The sequence below is a fragment of the Falco naumanni genome, chromosome 7 (assembly GCF_017639655.2).
Source record: "Falco naumanni isolate bFalNau1 chromosome 7, bFalNau1.pat, whole genome shotgun sequence".
In the NCBI taxonomy this organism is placed as follows: domain Eukaryota; kingdom Metazoa; phylum Chordata; class Aves; order Falconiformes; family Falconidae; genus Falco; species Falco naumanni.
In genome coordinates this window covers 3,057,509-3,075,383 of record NC_054060.1, presented here as the reverse complement: position 1 = coordinate 3,075,383, position 17,875 = coordinate 3,057,509, and the positions used below count along the sequence as shown (strand labels likewise).

The window sequence follows — 17,875 nt, the reverse complement described above, 5'->3', positions numbered from 1 at the left end:
GCGCAGGGCCGGGCGGAGGGCCGCCCCGGAGAGCGGTTCGGGAGCCACGAAGAGCTGCAGCGCCAGCAGGACGGGCCGTGCTGGGGGCTCCATCCCGGGGCATCCAGGGCTGCGTCCCCACCAGGGCTCGAAATGTCATCTGGAGCAGAGGCAGCTGGCACGGTGCATCGCCCTGCCGGGGCCGGGGGGAGGGGTGGGTGTCCCGGGTGGGCTCACTGCCCCTGCAGTGCCTGTCCCTTCCCTGGGGCTGCAGGAAGGGGGGGGAACTGGTGGTGGGGAAGCCGGGGCTCACCTGAAGCCATGGCTGGGAGGCAGCTGGCCGGTGCCGGAGGGACGGGATGGCAGCCGCGCCTGGGCCCCCTGCCTGTGCGGACTCACTCAAAGAACAGTTTGAAACCGTTGGAAGTGTTCTTGTTCGCAATTAATGTGGCTTTATTATTAATGTGTTGGGCTCCTCTCTTGACAGCAGTTAGTTACAGAGTGTTTCACATGGAAATGGGCAAAAGGACAGAATTCAAGGAACTAAATTTGAATAGAAACATGATGCTGAAGAAAAGAATCAGGGCTCTGGTCTTAAAACATTTAGCATAGAAGAAGCTAGGAGCACAAGTTGCCATTTCAATACAGTTAAGACGTTCACTTTTTTAATTATAGGTTTAAAATAGTATTTTGTACCTATTACATACAGGAAGATTACGCGTTGTTGCCCACATGCAGAAACAAGCAAAAGCAGAGTTTAACTGTTTCTCTCTATAGTGTTGTGTTACCTCTGGCTCTGGCTGGGTTCGGCTGGCTCCTGCAGGCTAAGCAGGGTCAGAATCTTTACAAATTGGCATTTTTACAAGTCTTTTTTGCCCATAGTTTTTAAGACGGGGGTAGTGGAGGGGAGGGAGGGGGGGAGGACGAGGGGAGGAAGACCAGGAGGGAGAGAAGCTGAAGGCAGAACAGACTGCCACAAAAGGCTTTAAAAAAAATAATAAATAAGTAAAACTGTGGAGCCTTGAGGACAGGGAAGCGAACTGGTGTGGGATAAAGCTGTCCAGGCAGCATTGCTGCGGAGTGCAGGAGCACAGCGCGTGGAGGGCAGGTGTTTGTCCTGGAACACGTGCCAACGGCCGCGCTCCTGCCTGGAGGACGCAGGCACCTTGCAAAGCTTCACTATTACTGCTGTTTAGTCGGAATTGCTTCAAGTTTAAAATTGAGAAAACATTCATGTGTGGGTCTATCTAAAGTTAGTGCATTAGCTTTTACACCTAGCCACGCTTAGGGATCCAGGGAGCCAGTCAATGAGGGTCACGTTTGTTCCTCTGTAGCATCTGGCATCCTGCGCCTGCGTGGCTGGCAGCCAGCCCCGTTGGCAGGCGAGCCAGGCTCTCCCCCAAGCACCGAAGGCAGCACCCCCCCCCCCCCCCAGCAGTGTCCAGGGGAAGCAGGAGCACGGTACTACCTGCAGTTGCTTGCCATAACCAACATTCATGGACGCTGACCCCATCGGGTTACAGAGAATGACATTTATTCTGGCAGACGCACCGTGATTCCATGGTTAAAATGCATACAGCACAGGGCAGGGATTTGCTAAATCCCCCGTAAGCTCACATGCTCCTAACAAGGGCTGTGTAAAAGGGCCGGCTGCTCCTAGGGGAGGGGCTGCGAGCCTCGGGCTTTGTCCTGCAGCTGCTGGGTGTTAGACACAGCCTCGCAGGTGGCAAGCGGAGAGACCCCTTTCACTGCCAGCATGTTCTCTACCGTCTTTTTAGGTTGTTGTCATAATTTAAATTGCAGCATCTAAGTATTTGTACCGAGAAACCTCTCTACTGACACTAAGAGCACGTGGTGTCCATGTTAACATGTATAAATTAAACTACTAAGTCCACACAAAATGCAGCTTAACATCAAAAAATAAATATATAAATTAAATGCAAAATAAACCCTTTCCCTAGAAACTCCATTTTAGTCCTAGGAGCAGGTTTCTAAGCAGCATGTTCTTTATGTCAGCTGCCAGAAAACTAGCGCTGGGACTGGAGCGTCCCAGGCAAGCACAACGCAGGCTCCCAGGGTGCTTGTTAGGGAGTCGGACCTCGGCACGGGGCCAGGCGCAGCGGGTGACACAGCAGGTGGAAACACCCCCGAGCTGTATGTCAAGCCTTGCAGCATCGCTTTCCATCTCGCCTCGCCTTCCCCAGCGCACACCCTGCTGCCACTCCGTCTTACGGGAGGAGAAGAGCCAGCTTTGTGGCTCTCGAGTGCTGCAGGCTCGGTGCAGCCGCGTGCTACCACCCCCGGAGCTGCTCTGCCCGCAGGACTGCCAGCCCCACGCCTGCAAAGGTGCTTGCGTGCCGAGGTGGCTCTGCGTGACAGTTCTGCAGCAATGGTGCACTCACGGCGTACAGCTACGCTTCTGCCGGGTGGCCAGAGTCACCCACCCTGGGCGCTATCGCGGGGCTCTGGGCCGCACAGCGAGCACAGCGCGGGTCGGGCAGCACCCGTCTGCGCTGGCCACCAGAGTCTGCCTGCCCCTGCCACGGCTGTGGGGGAACTAAGAGCAACTGCGCTTACTAAACTGCTTTCCCCCGAGTGTTCTTGGGAGGGGGTTCTCTTCCGTCACACCACAGGTTCTATTCCCTGTGTCCTGGACACTTAGGGGGACAACAAAAAGCTTGAACACAGCTAAGAGGCTGGGCCCGCCGGCACACAGGCGGCGAGGACACTGCTGCTGCCTGCAGAGCGGGCACACTCCAGGACGGCGTGCGGGCTCCTCTGCTGCCTCACCGCAGCCCTCCGGAAAGCCTTTGGTTATGAGGACAGGGAGGTTTCTCGTACATCTTAGGCCGACAGTGGCCAGGGTCGTTGCAGCCCTTCTGCGTCAGAGAGGGCTGTAATTGTGCGTTTGGACACTCCTGTGTGCCTGCTCAGGCAGCGGCCCCTCTGTGCCTCCTGCGGTCACGCTGCTCTTGCGCAGGAGTAGGTTGGCCGCTCTGTGTGCAAAGCTCAAGTTAGCAGGTTAGGAATGTGCTCTTTGTAGCAAAGAAGAACAGGCTGAACCCTCCCCTCCCATCGCTGCCCCACACAAACGTGTCCTTCATCCCAGCTCCTTGAGCACTGCGAGCAGGTGTTGCAGGATGCCGCAACCAAACGCCTTGGACAGAAACCTGCAGAGCTGGCAGAGGGTGGTCCTGCCTAGCTGGAGTAAGGTCCCCTTGCTCAGACCACCACCTGTGTGTTCAGGATGGGAGATGGAAGAATGACCTTCGCTGTCATGATGCAGTTGGAGGGTTTCACCTTCCCTCATCTTCTAGGTGCATTTTCTTTGCAAATTAGTTTCCTTGTCTGCCCCCCCTGCCCCCCATGCACTGTCTACATGCAGCAGCAGCACTGCAGCCCTCACCAGAAAGATGAGGTTCATGGTGCTACACGTTAAATGGCAAGGCAGCCAGGAAGAGAGTAGAACAAGCTCTCACAGCAGCAAGGCAGCCAAGATAGTCTACAGAAACTGTACAGGCAGCAGAATAAAGCAGGGAAAGTGAAAGTGCCCCTGGCCTGCAACTGCTCTTGCACAAACTCTTAGCTCAGTCCAGAATATTACAGAGCCCTGCACTTCTTTCTCATGGCATCCAGTGCTGAGCTAAATGGATACCCGATTGCCTGACAAATGGGAACCATGTAGAGGACTAAACCAGAGAAGAACTGGACTGTGATTAGATGGTGTCTCTGATGTTGCTTCGGTGATTGGAGAGTCAATGGATGAACGCAAAGTGTGGGAGATTTAGAATTCGATCTTACAGGCTGGAAAAGATTCATCCTGCATCACAACAGTGCTGCTGCTTGCCAGTACCATGATGTTTAGCTCCTGCTGTTTCTCATGGGTCTGTTGGTACCATTCTCGTGTCACCTCAGTATCATGTGTTGGGATCAATGTCACCTGGGAAAAGAAAGCAGCAGGGATGATTGTCTGAGAACAACTGCAGTGACAAACAATGCCCATAGGAGCTGAGGCTAAAATTTCCAATTAATTTTGGAACGCTGTACCCTTGGTACTGCTTGTTCTATTTAATGTCTTTCAGATGTCAGGTCCTCTAAGGCAGAGCTAGTGCTTTATTTTATGCAGTGCCAGCACAATGGTGCTCTGAGCTGCCTGCGAACTGGCAGTACCAACACCACAGTGATGAAAATGGCTGCGGTGCAGGGGACAGCATGGCTCTGTGGAGCTCCAGAGACAGCCTTAGAAAGATCCCTCAGTGTGAACGTGAACAATGCTGAGAGTGTCACTGTCAATGGCCCGACATTAGACTTTGTGTGCCTTTTCACCCAATGTGCAACTTGGGGACCTTGAAATCTGAGGCCGCTTCATCTGAAAGAACATTCACACTGTCCTGTACCTGTCTGCAGAAAGAGCGCCCACCTGGGATGTCCTGCAAACCTGACTAAGGAAGAACTATGTGTAAGAACACTCTGGTTTAAAAGCACTAATAAAAAGTTGCTATCAGAAAGATCATCAGCAAGCAGGCATAGCAACACATGCCACTGGGTGTGGGACACTGATGAAAATTCAGTCTGCGATGGTGCTTGTTTTCACGTGAGGATAGGCTTGTCCTGTAGCAGATAAGTAGGACTGTATGATCTCTGAATGCTTCCTCCCCTCAGAAGGATGTGAAAAGACAGAGCTGCTTCCACTTGCACTATTTTGGAGGCCTCCTCCTCCTCCTGGACACAAACCCTTCTAAGACTGCAGAGCAGGGCATGCCCAGTGCCATTTGCCTCCTCTTGGTGTGCTCCCTCTGGCTACGGTGTGACACACCTTCTCCCCAGCACCTGTGACACAAGCAGCATCACACACACTCCCGGGCATTTCCATGACCTACCTGCAGGTTCTCCCCCCACTGAGACTTCCCCTCCAGGAGCGCATCCAACACCGCACGGCTCGGTTCTCCGTTGGCTGCATCATTCCCACTCACAACATAATACGATGCTCGAACCCGCTTGAAGAACTCCGGGTCTGTGTTCTTGCCGCTGCAGTGGTTGGGGATGTAAGCCAAGTCCACATAGACAGGTGGACCCATAGGCACAGGCAAACTGCTCTTAGGACTATTGGAAGCTTTGGAAAAAAGAGAAGAGAGGCTATCAAAACGCTTTTGGAAAGAACAAACACTCAAATTAACGCTGAAGGACTTGAATTCCAGAAAGGTTTTTCTCTGCAGCTGCAGCAACAAAGTGACCTGGGTGTATTTCTGGGCCAGTGCTGTCACAGCTCTGGGGAGGGAAAGGGAGTTCTGCCCTTCTTTGGGGAGGGACTGGAAGGCCTTAGGCTCGGAAGCTTTTCCTGGGGAAGGGAATCAAAAATCTCCATTATTAGCTTTTCCAGAGCTGTCACTGCAATCAGTATTTAGTCCTAATTTTTGTTGTTTAATAACCTACATTTACTGAAGAAACCTGTTCTGATGGCCTTTATATGCTATCCTCGGGTACTACAGCATTCCTTCTGGAAGCTCCACCCTGGCTTTCTGCCATCCCTGCGAATCGCTGCTCTTCCAAGGACTCTTGCTCTTTCCTATCAACCTTTTGTACCTCTTTTCTTCAGTTGCTGCTGCTTATGTTTACAAGATGAGAGATGGTCAAACAAGAGCTGTTGTACTCCACAGTATATATGCATATATATACACACACAGAGCCCATAGGACTGTCCCTTCACAACCTCCTCCTCTCTGTGGAATCACAGAGACCTCTGGCCTTGGTCTCTTGTTTTCCTCCTGGCTTTGATCTTTTGAAGTGCTTTGTGAGACAACCTCTCTACCTTATCACTGCTTATGACTTTTTATGACTGACTGGGAAGTCCTGTTCTCTGTTCTGCTACATTCAACTCAGTGCTTTTTCGCTGTGTTGGACCTAAAGAGAAAATGCATGCTTAAGGAAGAATTTCTTACCAGGGTTTGTTTTGATGCCGTTAACAAGGCTCTTGCCAGGGTTGCTGTGACTACTCCGGGATAACTCATCCTCTGTGTGAGGAGGCTGCACCAGTGTGTTACGTGGTTTGGGCTTCTCTCCTCCATCTCTTTCTTTTTTGGCAGTGACAGATTTTGAAGATTTGTCCGATGGCTGTTTCACAGGAGTGGGTGATCGTTTCCCTTTTGCATCTAATTTCCGGGCAGGTGAGGAAGATTTGGGTTTGCTCAAAGGCTTCCTCACACCTTTGTTCTTTTCTTTTATGTCTTTCTTGGAAATTTTATCAGTTCTGCTCATGCTTTGCTCATTTACCAACATATCAGGGTCCACCATGCAAACATCAGGGTGAGGAGGATGGGGATGGGGATCTACCATTGGAACGGGCTGAGGATCATGGCTGGACCTTGAGCTGGCATGGTGGGCATTCCCAACAGCTTTGTCCACTGGGAGGAAATCGGCATCTTCATCCGAGTCCATGTTGGCATCTGCTGTGATGGACGGACATTCCTCTGTCTCAGGCGGGACATCTGAGTCTGACTGGGAGGTTCCAGAATCACTCACTGATGTTGGAGGGGTTTCCTCCACTGTGGCACTTTGCATGGGGCTACTACCAGTGTGGGGTGGTCTTCCCTGCACTGAAGGATGCCCATCCTCCTGTGAGAGGTCACTATCTTCAGAGAGCTCATGAGGGCTCGGGTTGATGAATGAGGGAGAGAGCTCTCCCTTCCTCTGCTTGTATTCACATGAGGAAAATTTATGTCCACAATCAAAACTGCCTCCTAAATGTGGCTCCATCTCATGGGAAGCATCTCCATGGTCCTCTGTTTTTCCACCCCTCTGCACATCTGGGAAAAAGGGCTGGAAACTGTGTTCAGGGGACACCAGAGAGGAAGGACGGCTCTGCCTCTCTGTGTCCTCTTTGCCTGTGCATGGAGAAAAACTGCTGTCAGAACGAGGACATGGTTTTTCATCTTTTGCCTCTGCTGCATGGTATGTACTTTGGAAAGCTTGCAGACTGGTGCTCACCTCTGTTGGACCATTGGCTGTGGTCTCATCTTCATGCTGCTGATGAGGAAATGATGTCAACACATCAGGGAGAGGCGTCAGTGTCATTAGCTGTTCTGCAAATGGTGCCTTCTGCTCTGGACTGCTTGCACAGGGCTGCCGTTGTTTCTCTGCAGAGAATGGTGTGGGCTGCGAGCTCTGGCACTCCTTTCTGCACGGCGAAATGCTGTCCCTCATGCCACTTGCGAATGGAGAGCCATGCTCTTCAGCAAACACAGAGTCTTTGGTTTCAGCTGTATGTGTTTTCACAACATTATCTGCAACCTGTGGAGGCACGTCCCAAAGACTCCTGGAACCTGGTTCTGCTCCTGCACCCGTGTATGTGGAAAGCATATGGGAGTAGAAACTTTCTGCTGTAGTCGGTATCACAGGAGTGGTCGCTTCAGACGAAGGTTCCTCTGACAGGCTGGAAGAGTCATCTTTCAGCTGCTGTTGGGGCACAGACTCTCTTTCCACAGCTTTGGAGAACAACTTATCTTCTTCGTATGGACTCAGTGGTGAGAATTTAGTGAAAGATGAGTCAAGGCTGCTGATTTTCTCAGAAACCTCCAAGTACTCATCTTTCTTTCCCTGGTCTGAAAGCAAAGCACAAGGAGTCTTTAGAGGAAGAGAGATATCCCCTAAACGGCTTGCTGAGGTTTGCTCGTGTCTGAACACACTGGGTGTTTCTCTCTTTTCTAGGAAGGAGTATTCAAACCCAGAAGAGCTATCCATCCCTCTGCCCTCTACTGTTGGGTCCTTTTTGTATGCCTCATTCTGTTTTTCAGAAGCAGACTTCAAGTACATGGCCTGCTCTTGGCGCTCCGAGACCACCGCTGCACTTGGGTAATCTGTTAAGCAGAAATGTGATTCCTTTGTGGATTTTTCAGCAGCCTCTCTCTTTTGTGAAGAATCGTGTCTTAAATGGCATGTTTCTGAAGCCTGGTCACCTCCGCCTACGTCTGGCAGGTCACTGTAACCAGCACCGTATGTCCCCACAAGAGCAGCTGATGCAGTCTCCCTCGCGTACTCCTCTTTCCAGCCCAGGTCGGAGGGTGAAGAGGCAGTGGAAGTGGGGGAAATGGAGTCCTGATGCTTGCTGTGCAGAGGGGCTTCCAATACGTGAAACTTGTCCATCGCTGAGATGTGTGCGTAGACAGTACCTGCAGCTTCAACGGGGCTGTGCAGTTTAGACTCTTTTTCAGATTTCTCCTTAGCGCCTTTTTCTAACTCTGAGTCACTCATGCTTTCTTCCCCCTGACCTGCTTTCTCATAGTAGGAATCTTTGGGACTTGGGCTTTCAGATTTCAGGGATGGGGAGCTCTGCTCCTGGCTAGACAAAATAATGTTCTTATCTGGACACGCAGCGTCAATATAGGCAGCTGATTTTTCTTGATAAAACGTGTCGGTCACGTCTGTGGGAGAGGCGAACGCTGTGCTTGCTGACGATGGGTGCAGTTCAGAGTCCAGCTCTTCTGGCAGGGCAGAAGACACCTTCAGTTTTTCCTGTCCTTCAGACATCTGAGCCTTATCTGTTCCAGACAAGGGCAAGTATCTCTCATGGATGTCTGTATAGTCAAAGGTCGAATCTGCTTTATCTTTAGGGGATGCTGGAGATGACAGCTCCTTCTCAGCAGAGGTATAAAGGCAGGACTCTTCTTCCTTTGCGGAGACGTGAAAACTTTGACCTTTTTGAGACATCAGCGCTGTTGGTGATACCTTGTCAGTGTGACCTGGGCTGTCTGCACCCTTGGGTGTGAAGGAGGAGGGTCCAACTCCAGACACAATTATCTTCTCATAGATGTCAGCATACTTGAAGCTTCTTTCATCGGGGTAGGGAGTTGGTTCTCTTTCTTCTTGCTCCTGTCTTGTAGCACTGTCATCACCTCTGGCTCTGCAGAACCCCTCCTCATAGGAATAAGGCTCCGGGGAGCTGCTGGAATAGGTCTCTGGAGGATATGCCACTTGGCCGGCAGAATCCACAGCCTCGGCATGGCCCATGGCAGCGCTGCTTTTTTGACAAGGGCCCGGGCCCAGAGGGGAGTGTGCACGCTGCCCTGACACTGCAGCACTTTCTTCTGGGGACGCTGCTATATATTCGTATTCTGCTGGTCTTGTAGATTGCACCAGAGCAGATGCTGCTGCCGTCTGCTCTTTTCTTCCTGCAGAGTCATAAAGACCCTCCGTGGATTTGTAGTCATCCTCTTGCTTTCTATCTGACTTGTGTTTACTGTCTATTTCCTGATACAGACCATTGATGTCTGATTTCTTCTCTGTGGTCTTTGATGGGACTTCCTCCTGTAAAAGTGGCTTGTGCTGATCTAATTTGTAAGGCCTTTCTGTTTCTGGTGAGGTGTCAATCTCCTTTTCCAGAGTAGTGGCCGTTACAGACAGGGGAGATGACATCAGTGCTTGGTCTAGTGACTTTGCATAGATATCTAGGACAGCTTTCTCCTCATCACCTAAGTAGGAGTAATCTTTAGATGTCAACAACAATTCTTGCCTTTCTTTGTTTCCAGTTAATGCTTTGGCCTGATTTTCCTCACCAGAGACATATTGAGAAGACAGAGAGGAACTTTCCATTTCGGTTCTTTCTGGGAGAGTGATGCCAGCAGGAATTACTTCCGCTTTCTTTGTTTCTGATATAGGTTTGGCACTCTTCTGTGTATCGTCTTTGTAACCACACGATTCCATCTTTAAACATTCTGTGTCTGCTTGCAGTAGCACAGGTTTGTCTTCAGCATGATGGAGACCCTCACCCTTCTCACCAGGTGACTGCCCTTCTCTTCCAGTCTCTCTCCCTTCCTGAAGATACCCGTACGCAGAGCCCCACGCTTCATCTTCTGCTCTTCTCCAGGTGAGGCTGCCAGGCACTGCAGGAGACAGGATCTCCTCCTCTCCCATCCTGGGAAGGGATTTTGTTTCATATTCTGGCACCTCATCCAAGAACGTGCTCTCTCTCTCTTTATCATACCTCTGCCGCCTTCCCTGAACAGGGATCTCCTCCACCTCTTCTGGAAACCACACTTTCTTCTCGTAACTTAAATCCTTCATGTAAAAGTCTTCCATTTCCGGAGATTTTTCTTCCTGAGCTTCCTTGTACCTGCAAGATTTTATACCTTCAGCAGAAATGGGTGAAAGTGTTTTACCCTCAGGTGGGCTAGATCCTGTGAAGTGTAAGCCCTTCGCATCTGGAGATACTTGCTGGGCGTCCAAGCCTGCAGTCCTTCCCGTAAAAGGGCCCTTTTCTGATGCAGAAAATAAACTGCTGTCATCGGGAGACATTTCTTCAATTGAAGTATCTCTGGGTGATGTGTCTTTAACTGAGCTACTTTCTGGGCAAGGAAAAGATTTTGACACTTCTGTTGCAAGTTCTTTGGCAGAAATTTTCAGTGATTTTTCATACATAGCTGGGCTCTGCTCTGTGAAATCCATGGATTTCACAGCTTCTGAAGGGAACTTGTCAGTAAAGTCAGGCATAGCTTTTTCTTTTACAGGTATCTCTTCTGTGAAACTAAGAGACTTGATGTCTTCTGGAGAAGTCCCTTTAACAAAAAGGTCTGAAGAGATTTCCTTGCTGGGACTCTCAGTGAGAGAAATGGATTTGGTCTCTTCTGGAGAAATGTCTTTAAGGGAAACATGAGATGATTTTTCTTCTTCTGGGGTGTCTCCTGTGAAATACAGCAGTTTTCCTTCTTCAGTAGTCACTCCCTTAATGGAAATATCCGAGGATTTTTCTTTACTTTCTTCTGTAAAAGAAAGTGATTTGGCATCATCTGGTGAAGGTTGTGAGGATTTGTCACTTTCAGATCTGCTTTGGCTTGTGAACTGCGGAGGACTCACTTTTCCTGGCGACATTTCTGTGGTAGAGAATGGCTCAAAGGACAAGTGCTTTGAAAATCCCATTAAACTTTCTGTCATGGTTTTAGTTCCTTGCTCTTTTTCTGGCTCCAGAAACTTATCTGTGCTGGGATGGGGCAGCTCGGGACGCTCCTCCTCCTCCCCTATCACCACTGTGTCCTGCTTGTGGTAGGAGAGCCAGGGCAGCTCCTCCTTCCCCACTGGTTCTTCCTGCACCTCCTCCCTGGGACACACTGGAACGTCACTGGTCATGTCCAGCTGGTGCTGTACAGATCCAGGCACTTCTTTTTCATGTCTGTATTTAGCTGCAGATACCTCGTCTTCTCTGAGAGGTTCACCCTTGGCTCCCTTCACCGCAAGAGAAGCTTGGCCTTCCAGTTTCTTGGCAGCAGCATCTGTTTGTTTTTCAAACAGATCTGAATCTACCGTTTCTAGTTTTTCCTCCACTGGAGACTGGTGGAAAGGTGTGTGTCCTGCACTGGTGGGGCCAGATGGGGTAGGAGAGGCCATTTTGACTGTACTGTCATCAGGACTCATGCATCGTTCTTCAGCCTCTCCAGAGTCAACCTGGGAAAATGGTGTTTCTTCAGTGGATAATGGCAGACCAGAAGTTTGCATCCCTTCCGTGGGAACGCCGATTAACACGTTATCGGGACATTCTTGATGAGCAAACATGGGGGCACTGTAATGCCCTCTGAGTTTCCCAGGCATTTCAATATTTGGAGTCTCGTCTTCTTCTTCCTCTTCCTCTTCTGCCTCTTCATGAAGATCCTTTTTTTGAGCTTCCAGTTTTCTCTCTCCTTCTGCTAATGCATGGAAATCTTCAGGGGGTGGAGATTTAAAATATTTGTCTTCCTCCAAGGATGATGTGGGAGAGATTGTGCCAGCGGAGGGAACGTAGTCGAGACCTTGGGTCGCTTCAGTCCGAGAAGAGGGCATGCTGTTCACTGTGTCTAGAAGTAGAGAGCTTTTCCCAGTCTCTTCTGTTTGGGGTGCTGTTATAGATGCAACAGACTGATCTTCTGCTACTGAAGTTGCAAAAGACGAAAGCTTATCACATTCTGTAATGGAGGTAGCAGAGGATATATGCTCCTCCTCGGCCAGGGGTGCTGCCACAATGTTTGTAGGATAAGCCAGGATTTCAGACTCCTGGCCAGCATAGCCCTTGGCTGAAAGGTCGGCAGCAGGCATGGCCTGTATTCCGTGTATTGCTTCAAAAGAGCCTGGGTGGTCAGGAACAGAAATGTCATAGGCACTGACATCATACTTCAAGTGTGGGATCCTCTCTTCCTGTTCATCATGTATTTCTTCATCAGAAATAGTCTGCTCTGTTTCTGAGTAGCCTGGGATAGTTTCATCTTGGATATATGAAACATGTTCTGCTGTTGCTCCTGGTGGGACTGGCAGACTGCTCAGATATGATTCTTCCTTTGTTACGTCCTTTCCAATTAACTTGTTTTTCTCACCCATGTCACTAAATTCTTTTTCCTTTTCTGTACTGCTAAATATTTTGTCCCTCCTCTCATCCTGATCATAGAAGTCTCTATTCTTTTCCACCTTCTCCTCTGCCTTCATATGCTGTTCTTCCTTTTCTTCCAGTTCTGCCTTTTCTATCACATCTTCTCTCTTTTCCTTCTCACCCTCTTCCTGTGCCTCTGTCCCTGCAATATACTTTTCACCAGTCTTTGTTTCTGCTTCCCACTGTTTTCTGTCCAAAGAGATTTTCTCCTCTTCCTCCTTTTCTTCCTCTTTGAACACTGGTGACCGAGCACCCTTTTCTAAGAGGTCTATTTGTGATGGTACCTGTACTTTGTCTGGAAGGAGCTGAACTTCGTTGTCTTGCTCAGCTTTTCCCTCGCTGTATCTCATGTCATAATTTTCATCTACGGCTCTTCTTTCCTCCTCTGTTTTTTCAGCATGACCTGCTCTCAGTTCTAGCTGATGGACTGCCTTTTCCTCTGCTGGTGATTCTTTTTCTGTATCAGTAGTAGTTATCCCCTTTTCAGGAATATTTGTTTTCAAAATCTGATCTGCTTCAAGGCAACTCTGAACAAGCATGTCAGCAGAGTCTTTTATCTCTGTTTCAGGTACTCTCACAACCTTATCACTAACCTCAATATCAGACATTTCTTGAGTCACCTGCAAGGCCCCTTTCTCCTCATGCTTCAGTTCCTCAAAGTCCTTTGTAAGATCTTCTGGTGAAGACAGGACTAACCTCTGTTCAGCTATGGAAGTCTCTCCTGGCTCCACCTGTACAGGTGCCTTCTCCATTGGTGAAGTCTTCAGGTCAGCAGGTACCTCCTTTTCAGGTTTGACTTTGATCTTCTCAGTTTTGAGTCTGCCTGGAACTTTTGCCTTGTATAATGTTTTTCTTACTTCTGGGGTAAATGGTTTTAAGTCTGGTTTAGAAATTTTTTTGGGCTCTGGTTTGGTTTCTTTCTTTTTATCCTCTTTCTTTGAATCTTTTTTTTCCTCTTTCTTTCCATCATCTTTTTTTAAGTCCTTTTTCTCTTTCTTAATCTCTTTCTTTTCTTTGTCTTTCTTCTCCTCTAGTTTGGATACTTTCTCTTTGAGGTGTTTTTTTCCAACCTTGTCTTTTGCCAATTTTCTTTTCTCAGCTTTGAGAGCATCACTTGTTTCTGTCTTTATCTTTTCATGTTTAACAGGTTTCTCAGGGATTTTCTCCGAGTGTTCTTTAACCTTTTTCTCAATTTTAGCATCCTTTACGACTTCTGGTTTTACCTCCTTAATCCCCTCCTCAACCGCCTCTTCTTTCTTAGCTTGCTTTGTCACAGATGGCTTGGGGGAAGACTTAAGACTCTCTTTACTGTCAGTTCTTTGTTTAATTTTGGTCTGCTTCAGCACAGGTGGAGGTATTCCAGACGTGATATCTTTCTGAGTAGCCACTGGGTACCTCAGAAAATCCAAGTGCTTGAGTTTCTCAAGACCTTCCAGTATCTTATTTTGAGGAGCATTTCCAGGAAACAAAACCCTGACAATTTTCTCTGTTGGGCTAGCTGGAAGCCACACCACTAGGGCTGTGATGGATGTGAGATAGGGAACAGAAATTTCACCTTCTTTCCCACTCGCGAGAATTATGCCAGTCTTTGCTTTACTATTACCAGCCCATTTCTGCATTAGAAACTGCATTTCTTTACTGTCCTTGACGGGATTCAGTATATACATGTCCAGCTTACCCACTCCCATTTTGTGGAAAAGGGTGATAGGTTCAATGGTACTGCTCACCACCCTGTAGAGAGGCTCTGATTTAATGCCTAGTCTGTTGAGATACTGCAGTGTCAGACAAGCTTCTTCGATGCTCCTCTTTACTTTCATGGATGATTCAGGCATCTTCAGTTTATCAGGAACATTAAAAAAAACCACCCCTAGCTCAGGGGAAATTAGGTTCTTCATCCAGTCACTGTAGTTGGTAGAGCCCTGGGATTGTTCCTCCTCTTGCTCAGCGACTTTCCTCTGCAGCAGCCCATTGATGCCAGGTAGGTTGTCCGCACCAATGTGGGTGAGCAGGATTGAGTCAATTCTATCCAGGTGCCTTACCAGCTTCCAGAAGCAGGATTTCCTGTCAGAGCCACCATCCACAAGGATGTTAAACCCATTGACAGCAAAGAGAGCAGAATCGCCTCTTCCCCCAGGGAATATGTAGCAGCAGGGTTTAGAAAGCTTCAGAAAGCCCCCTGACGTGGGTGGCTCCAGGAGATCAAACGGAGACGGCACGTCAACTGTCTCGGAGACATATTCTGCAAACTCAGACACCCCGTCCATTTCTGGCAGAACTGGATCGGGATTCAGTTTCAGATTAATAATTTCTTGAAATCGAGGATGCCCAAGGTTGCTCCAGTCTCCTTCTCCCAAGCACGACACAGTAAGGGAGGCCTTGATATCTGAATCAATGTTGCTAAGAATCTGGGTGACCTAATGAGACAAGCACAGACAAATAAAGGTCAAACAGAGCTCTGAGACCAATTCAGCACTTAAAAAAAAAAAAAAAAAGCAAAAAAAGCCAGTTAATGCAGAAATACTGAAATCACCGGGAGCACTTTACTGACAGGGAACACTGTGGGTAGATTAAACAGTCCAAAAGCCCACTGCAAATAGATGCACGGGGCCACATTCTGCTCTATTTTGAGACTCTTAATGTTGATGGGCTGTTATGCTTCCTGACTGTTGGGAGTGCACAGTGACAAGACCTCAGGAAAGAAAACGAAAGCAGGAACCGCCTTGTCCTCTTTCCTTACTTCTCCCTATTTCACCTGGGATATCAGTCCCTGGCTCGGGCTCAAAAGTAGCAGTTACTTTTTGATTTGTGAATTCTGACCCTCAGGTACCCTCTCCAGTGCTAAGCATCATCATCTGACCTTATCCTCACTCATCAGCTACCAAAAGATCACATAGCACTTTTGTGCAGTTTTAGTGCCACGGGACTTTATTTTTTTCAGATTTACTTTCTTTCCTGGGACCTATCTTGAAAGTTGTGACTCCATCTCCGATATACATACAGGTCTGGGGGACATACTACATGATTTATAGGTAGAACTAAGGTCAGTATAATTTCCAATGCTCCTTAGAGCTGTGCTGAACATATCCCAAGCAAAGAAGCATTAAACTTCCTAAGTCTGTGGAATGAGATTAGTGCACTTCTTTGCACTAATTCTCTTGCTTAGAGCCATTCATTTTGAATAGTTCATGTCCAAATAAATGGGTACCAGAAATAAGTGAGAACAATCAGCCTAAAATAAATGAAGGTGGGCAGATTTGCTGATGTAATTACAGCAACATTGCTATCAATTGTCTAAATTCAGTGCCTGCCACCTTGGAAAACTTAAGCCAGGGAGTTAAAGCAAGATGCCCAAGACTATAGCATTAATTATTTACGCTGTGCAATTTTCTGGCTGGATTTCAAGCCCATCCCTCTGTGGATCTGCCACCTGAAGCAGTGGTGCAGGCTGCATTGCTCTGGTCACGCGCTCTGTGAACATGTTGGCTTACTGCTCACACCCACCTCTGGGTCTGAAAGTATCTCAGCAAACTTCTGGTATGTGAAGGTCCCCGTCTGCAGGATCAAGTCTCCTTCTTGGTCTGAGCTCTGACCACAGAAGATCAGTAGTTTGTGGGCTGATGAATCACACACCAGTGAGCGGACCTGTTACCATGAGACAGATCTGCAGTCAAAAAGCAAGTTATCTGGATTCCTCACGAGCACGCAGACACCCAATCAGCCGGGCAGGCAGTCCTTAACGCATTATTCACAAACAGCCAAAATGTAAGTTTTCTACATACAAGAGAGTAGGTTACTGAAGAGGGAAGACACTGCTGCTGCCTGCCTGACACAGCTCCATGTCACATCATCGCTCACATCGAGAAAGTAGGCTAATGCTCAGAGAAGATGTTTGGCATTACACTTCTATGGAAGAGGCTGGCACATTTAGACTCTTATCCAAGTAGAGTGCTCAAGGTTCAGAAGCCCTCCACCTTGTTTGCTAGGAAACTCTACAAGCTCCCGAGAGATCCTTATAATCAGGTGATCCTAAGGCACTAACTCTTCCAAGGAAAGTTCATTCCTAAAGGGCTAGCACACAAGAAACAATACATTCTCTGTGTTTCTTTGTCTAGCAGTAAATTCTGCATATATCTTGTTGGCAAGACCAGGAACAGGACACCTGGCCACTTCACTACTCCTTGCAGTAGACTGGCAGCGATGTTCAAACTGTCCAGAAGGTGCAAAGTGTGGTGATCATGACCGCTATGTCAAGCAAAGGCAGGAGAGCTGATGTGGAGAAAACCTGCTGGCATCTTGTGCTTACCTCAGACACGATGCTGTCCACATTGGGATTTACCAGGATCACTGTCTCCAGGGTGTCACTCCGGTGATGGAGGGTTCTTTGGCCTGAGGAGAGGTAGGGGATTAGACAGGATGGGAGAAGCTGGTGAGACAATATCTGCCTACTGATGTTTTAGCCTCAGAAATTCCACTTCAGCACTGGTTCGATTGCAAGGCTTCAACTTGCATTCTAGACCCAATTTAATACGTGAGTCTCATAGAACAAAGCAAACTCTTTTCAGTAACACGGAAAAAAAACCCCCTAGTTCTGGATCAGCACAATTTGCAACTCAACTCCAGCATCTTCTGAAGTCCACAGTGCCAGGCATATCAAGCTGCCCGCTTGTGCCAGACAGCTGTGCCCCATAAACACTGGCACAGACCAGTTATCCCCTCCAGACAGAAGTATCCTGTCTCATTGCAGCTACCATGGAGAGAGATTTTGGGTTGTCCAAGCCTTAGTCACCACAGGGCTTTGTGAGCCAGCTGGTGCGTGCCAACTTACCCTTCATTAGTGTGGTGCAGCAGTAATAATGAATCTCTCGTAGTTCTTAGTAAGTGTTTTCCCTTACAAGTGTTTTTCTTTAATCCAAATGGGCACTCCTAGAGGAAAAGGCTGCTATGGGAACCACCTAGGTGATAAAAGCGCTGGTTCTCCTGTCTCCCTCCTGTGAGAGTCACTCAGGCACTCAGACAGGGCTCTGCTCACTCTATGCATATTTAGACAAAAAAGGAAGAACCAAAGAAGAGCAAGCAAGAGCCTGGTAGTGCAAAAAAGCATTTTGTGTGCTTACCTTAGCATGAGCATTACATGGGTATTCAGCAAAATCCTGACATAATGCCTGGGTCCTACTAATTTATTAGAAAGATCAGTGGTGAGTGCCTGGCACCCTGAAAGGCGAGGCTAGAGCCATCGCTGTGTGCCCACGTCAGACAGCCCTGGGAAGCAGGATGAGGTACAGGACCTTCCTGCAGCTTTTCCCTTGACATTGCAGGCACCGCATAATTTTTTGGGTTCTAGGCTTTGCAGATACCTACCCCTGGACATTACATCCACTCTGCAAGCCAGGCACGTAGAACTTGACTGTTAGAATGTATGATTTATAGGGTTTAAATCTTTCATAAGCTTTAACCCCTCATATAGACTGGAGGACCAGAGATATTCACTGAAAATTAACTTCTATTTTTGCTCTT

General features: G+C 48.3%; 1 protein-coding gene across 2 annotated transcripts in view; it reads right to left on the bottom strand.

The window, feature by feature from the left end:
* Nucleotides 1-408: 408 nt before the first annotated feature.
* MAP1A (microtubule associated protein 1A) overlaps nt 409-17,875 on the bottom strand; it is a 66,863-nt gene continuing 49,396 nt past the window's right edge. For both annotated transcript variants that reach the window (XM_040601857.1, XM_040601858.1), the window contains 5 exons: nt 16,665-16,747; nt 15,863-16,003; nt 5,919-14,775; nt 4,860-5,092; nt 409-3,919 (listed from right to left, as the gene is read on the bottom strand). In XM_040601857.1, coding sequence (XP_040457791.1) covers nt 3,764-3,919; nt 4,860-5,092; nt 5,919-14,775; nt 15,863-16,003; nt 16,665-16,747 — 9,470 coding nt within the window. In that variant the 3' untranslated portion in view covers nt 409-3,763. The remainder of the gene's footprint in view (nt 3,920-4,859; nt 5,093-5,918; nt 14,776-15,862; nt 16,004-16,664; nt 16,748-17,875) is intronic.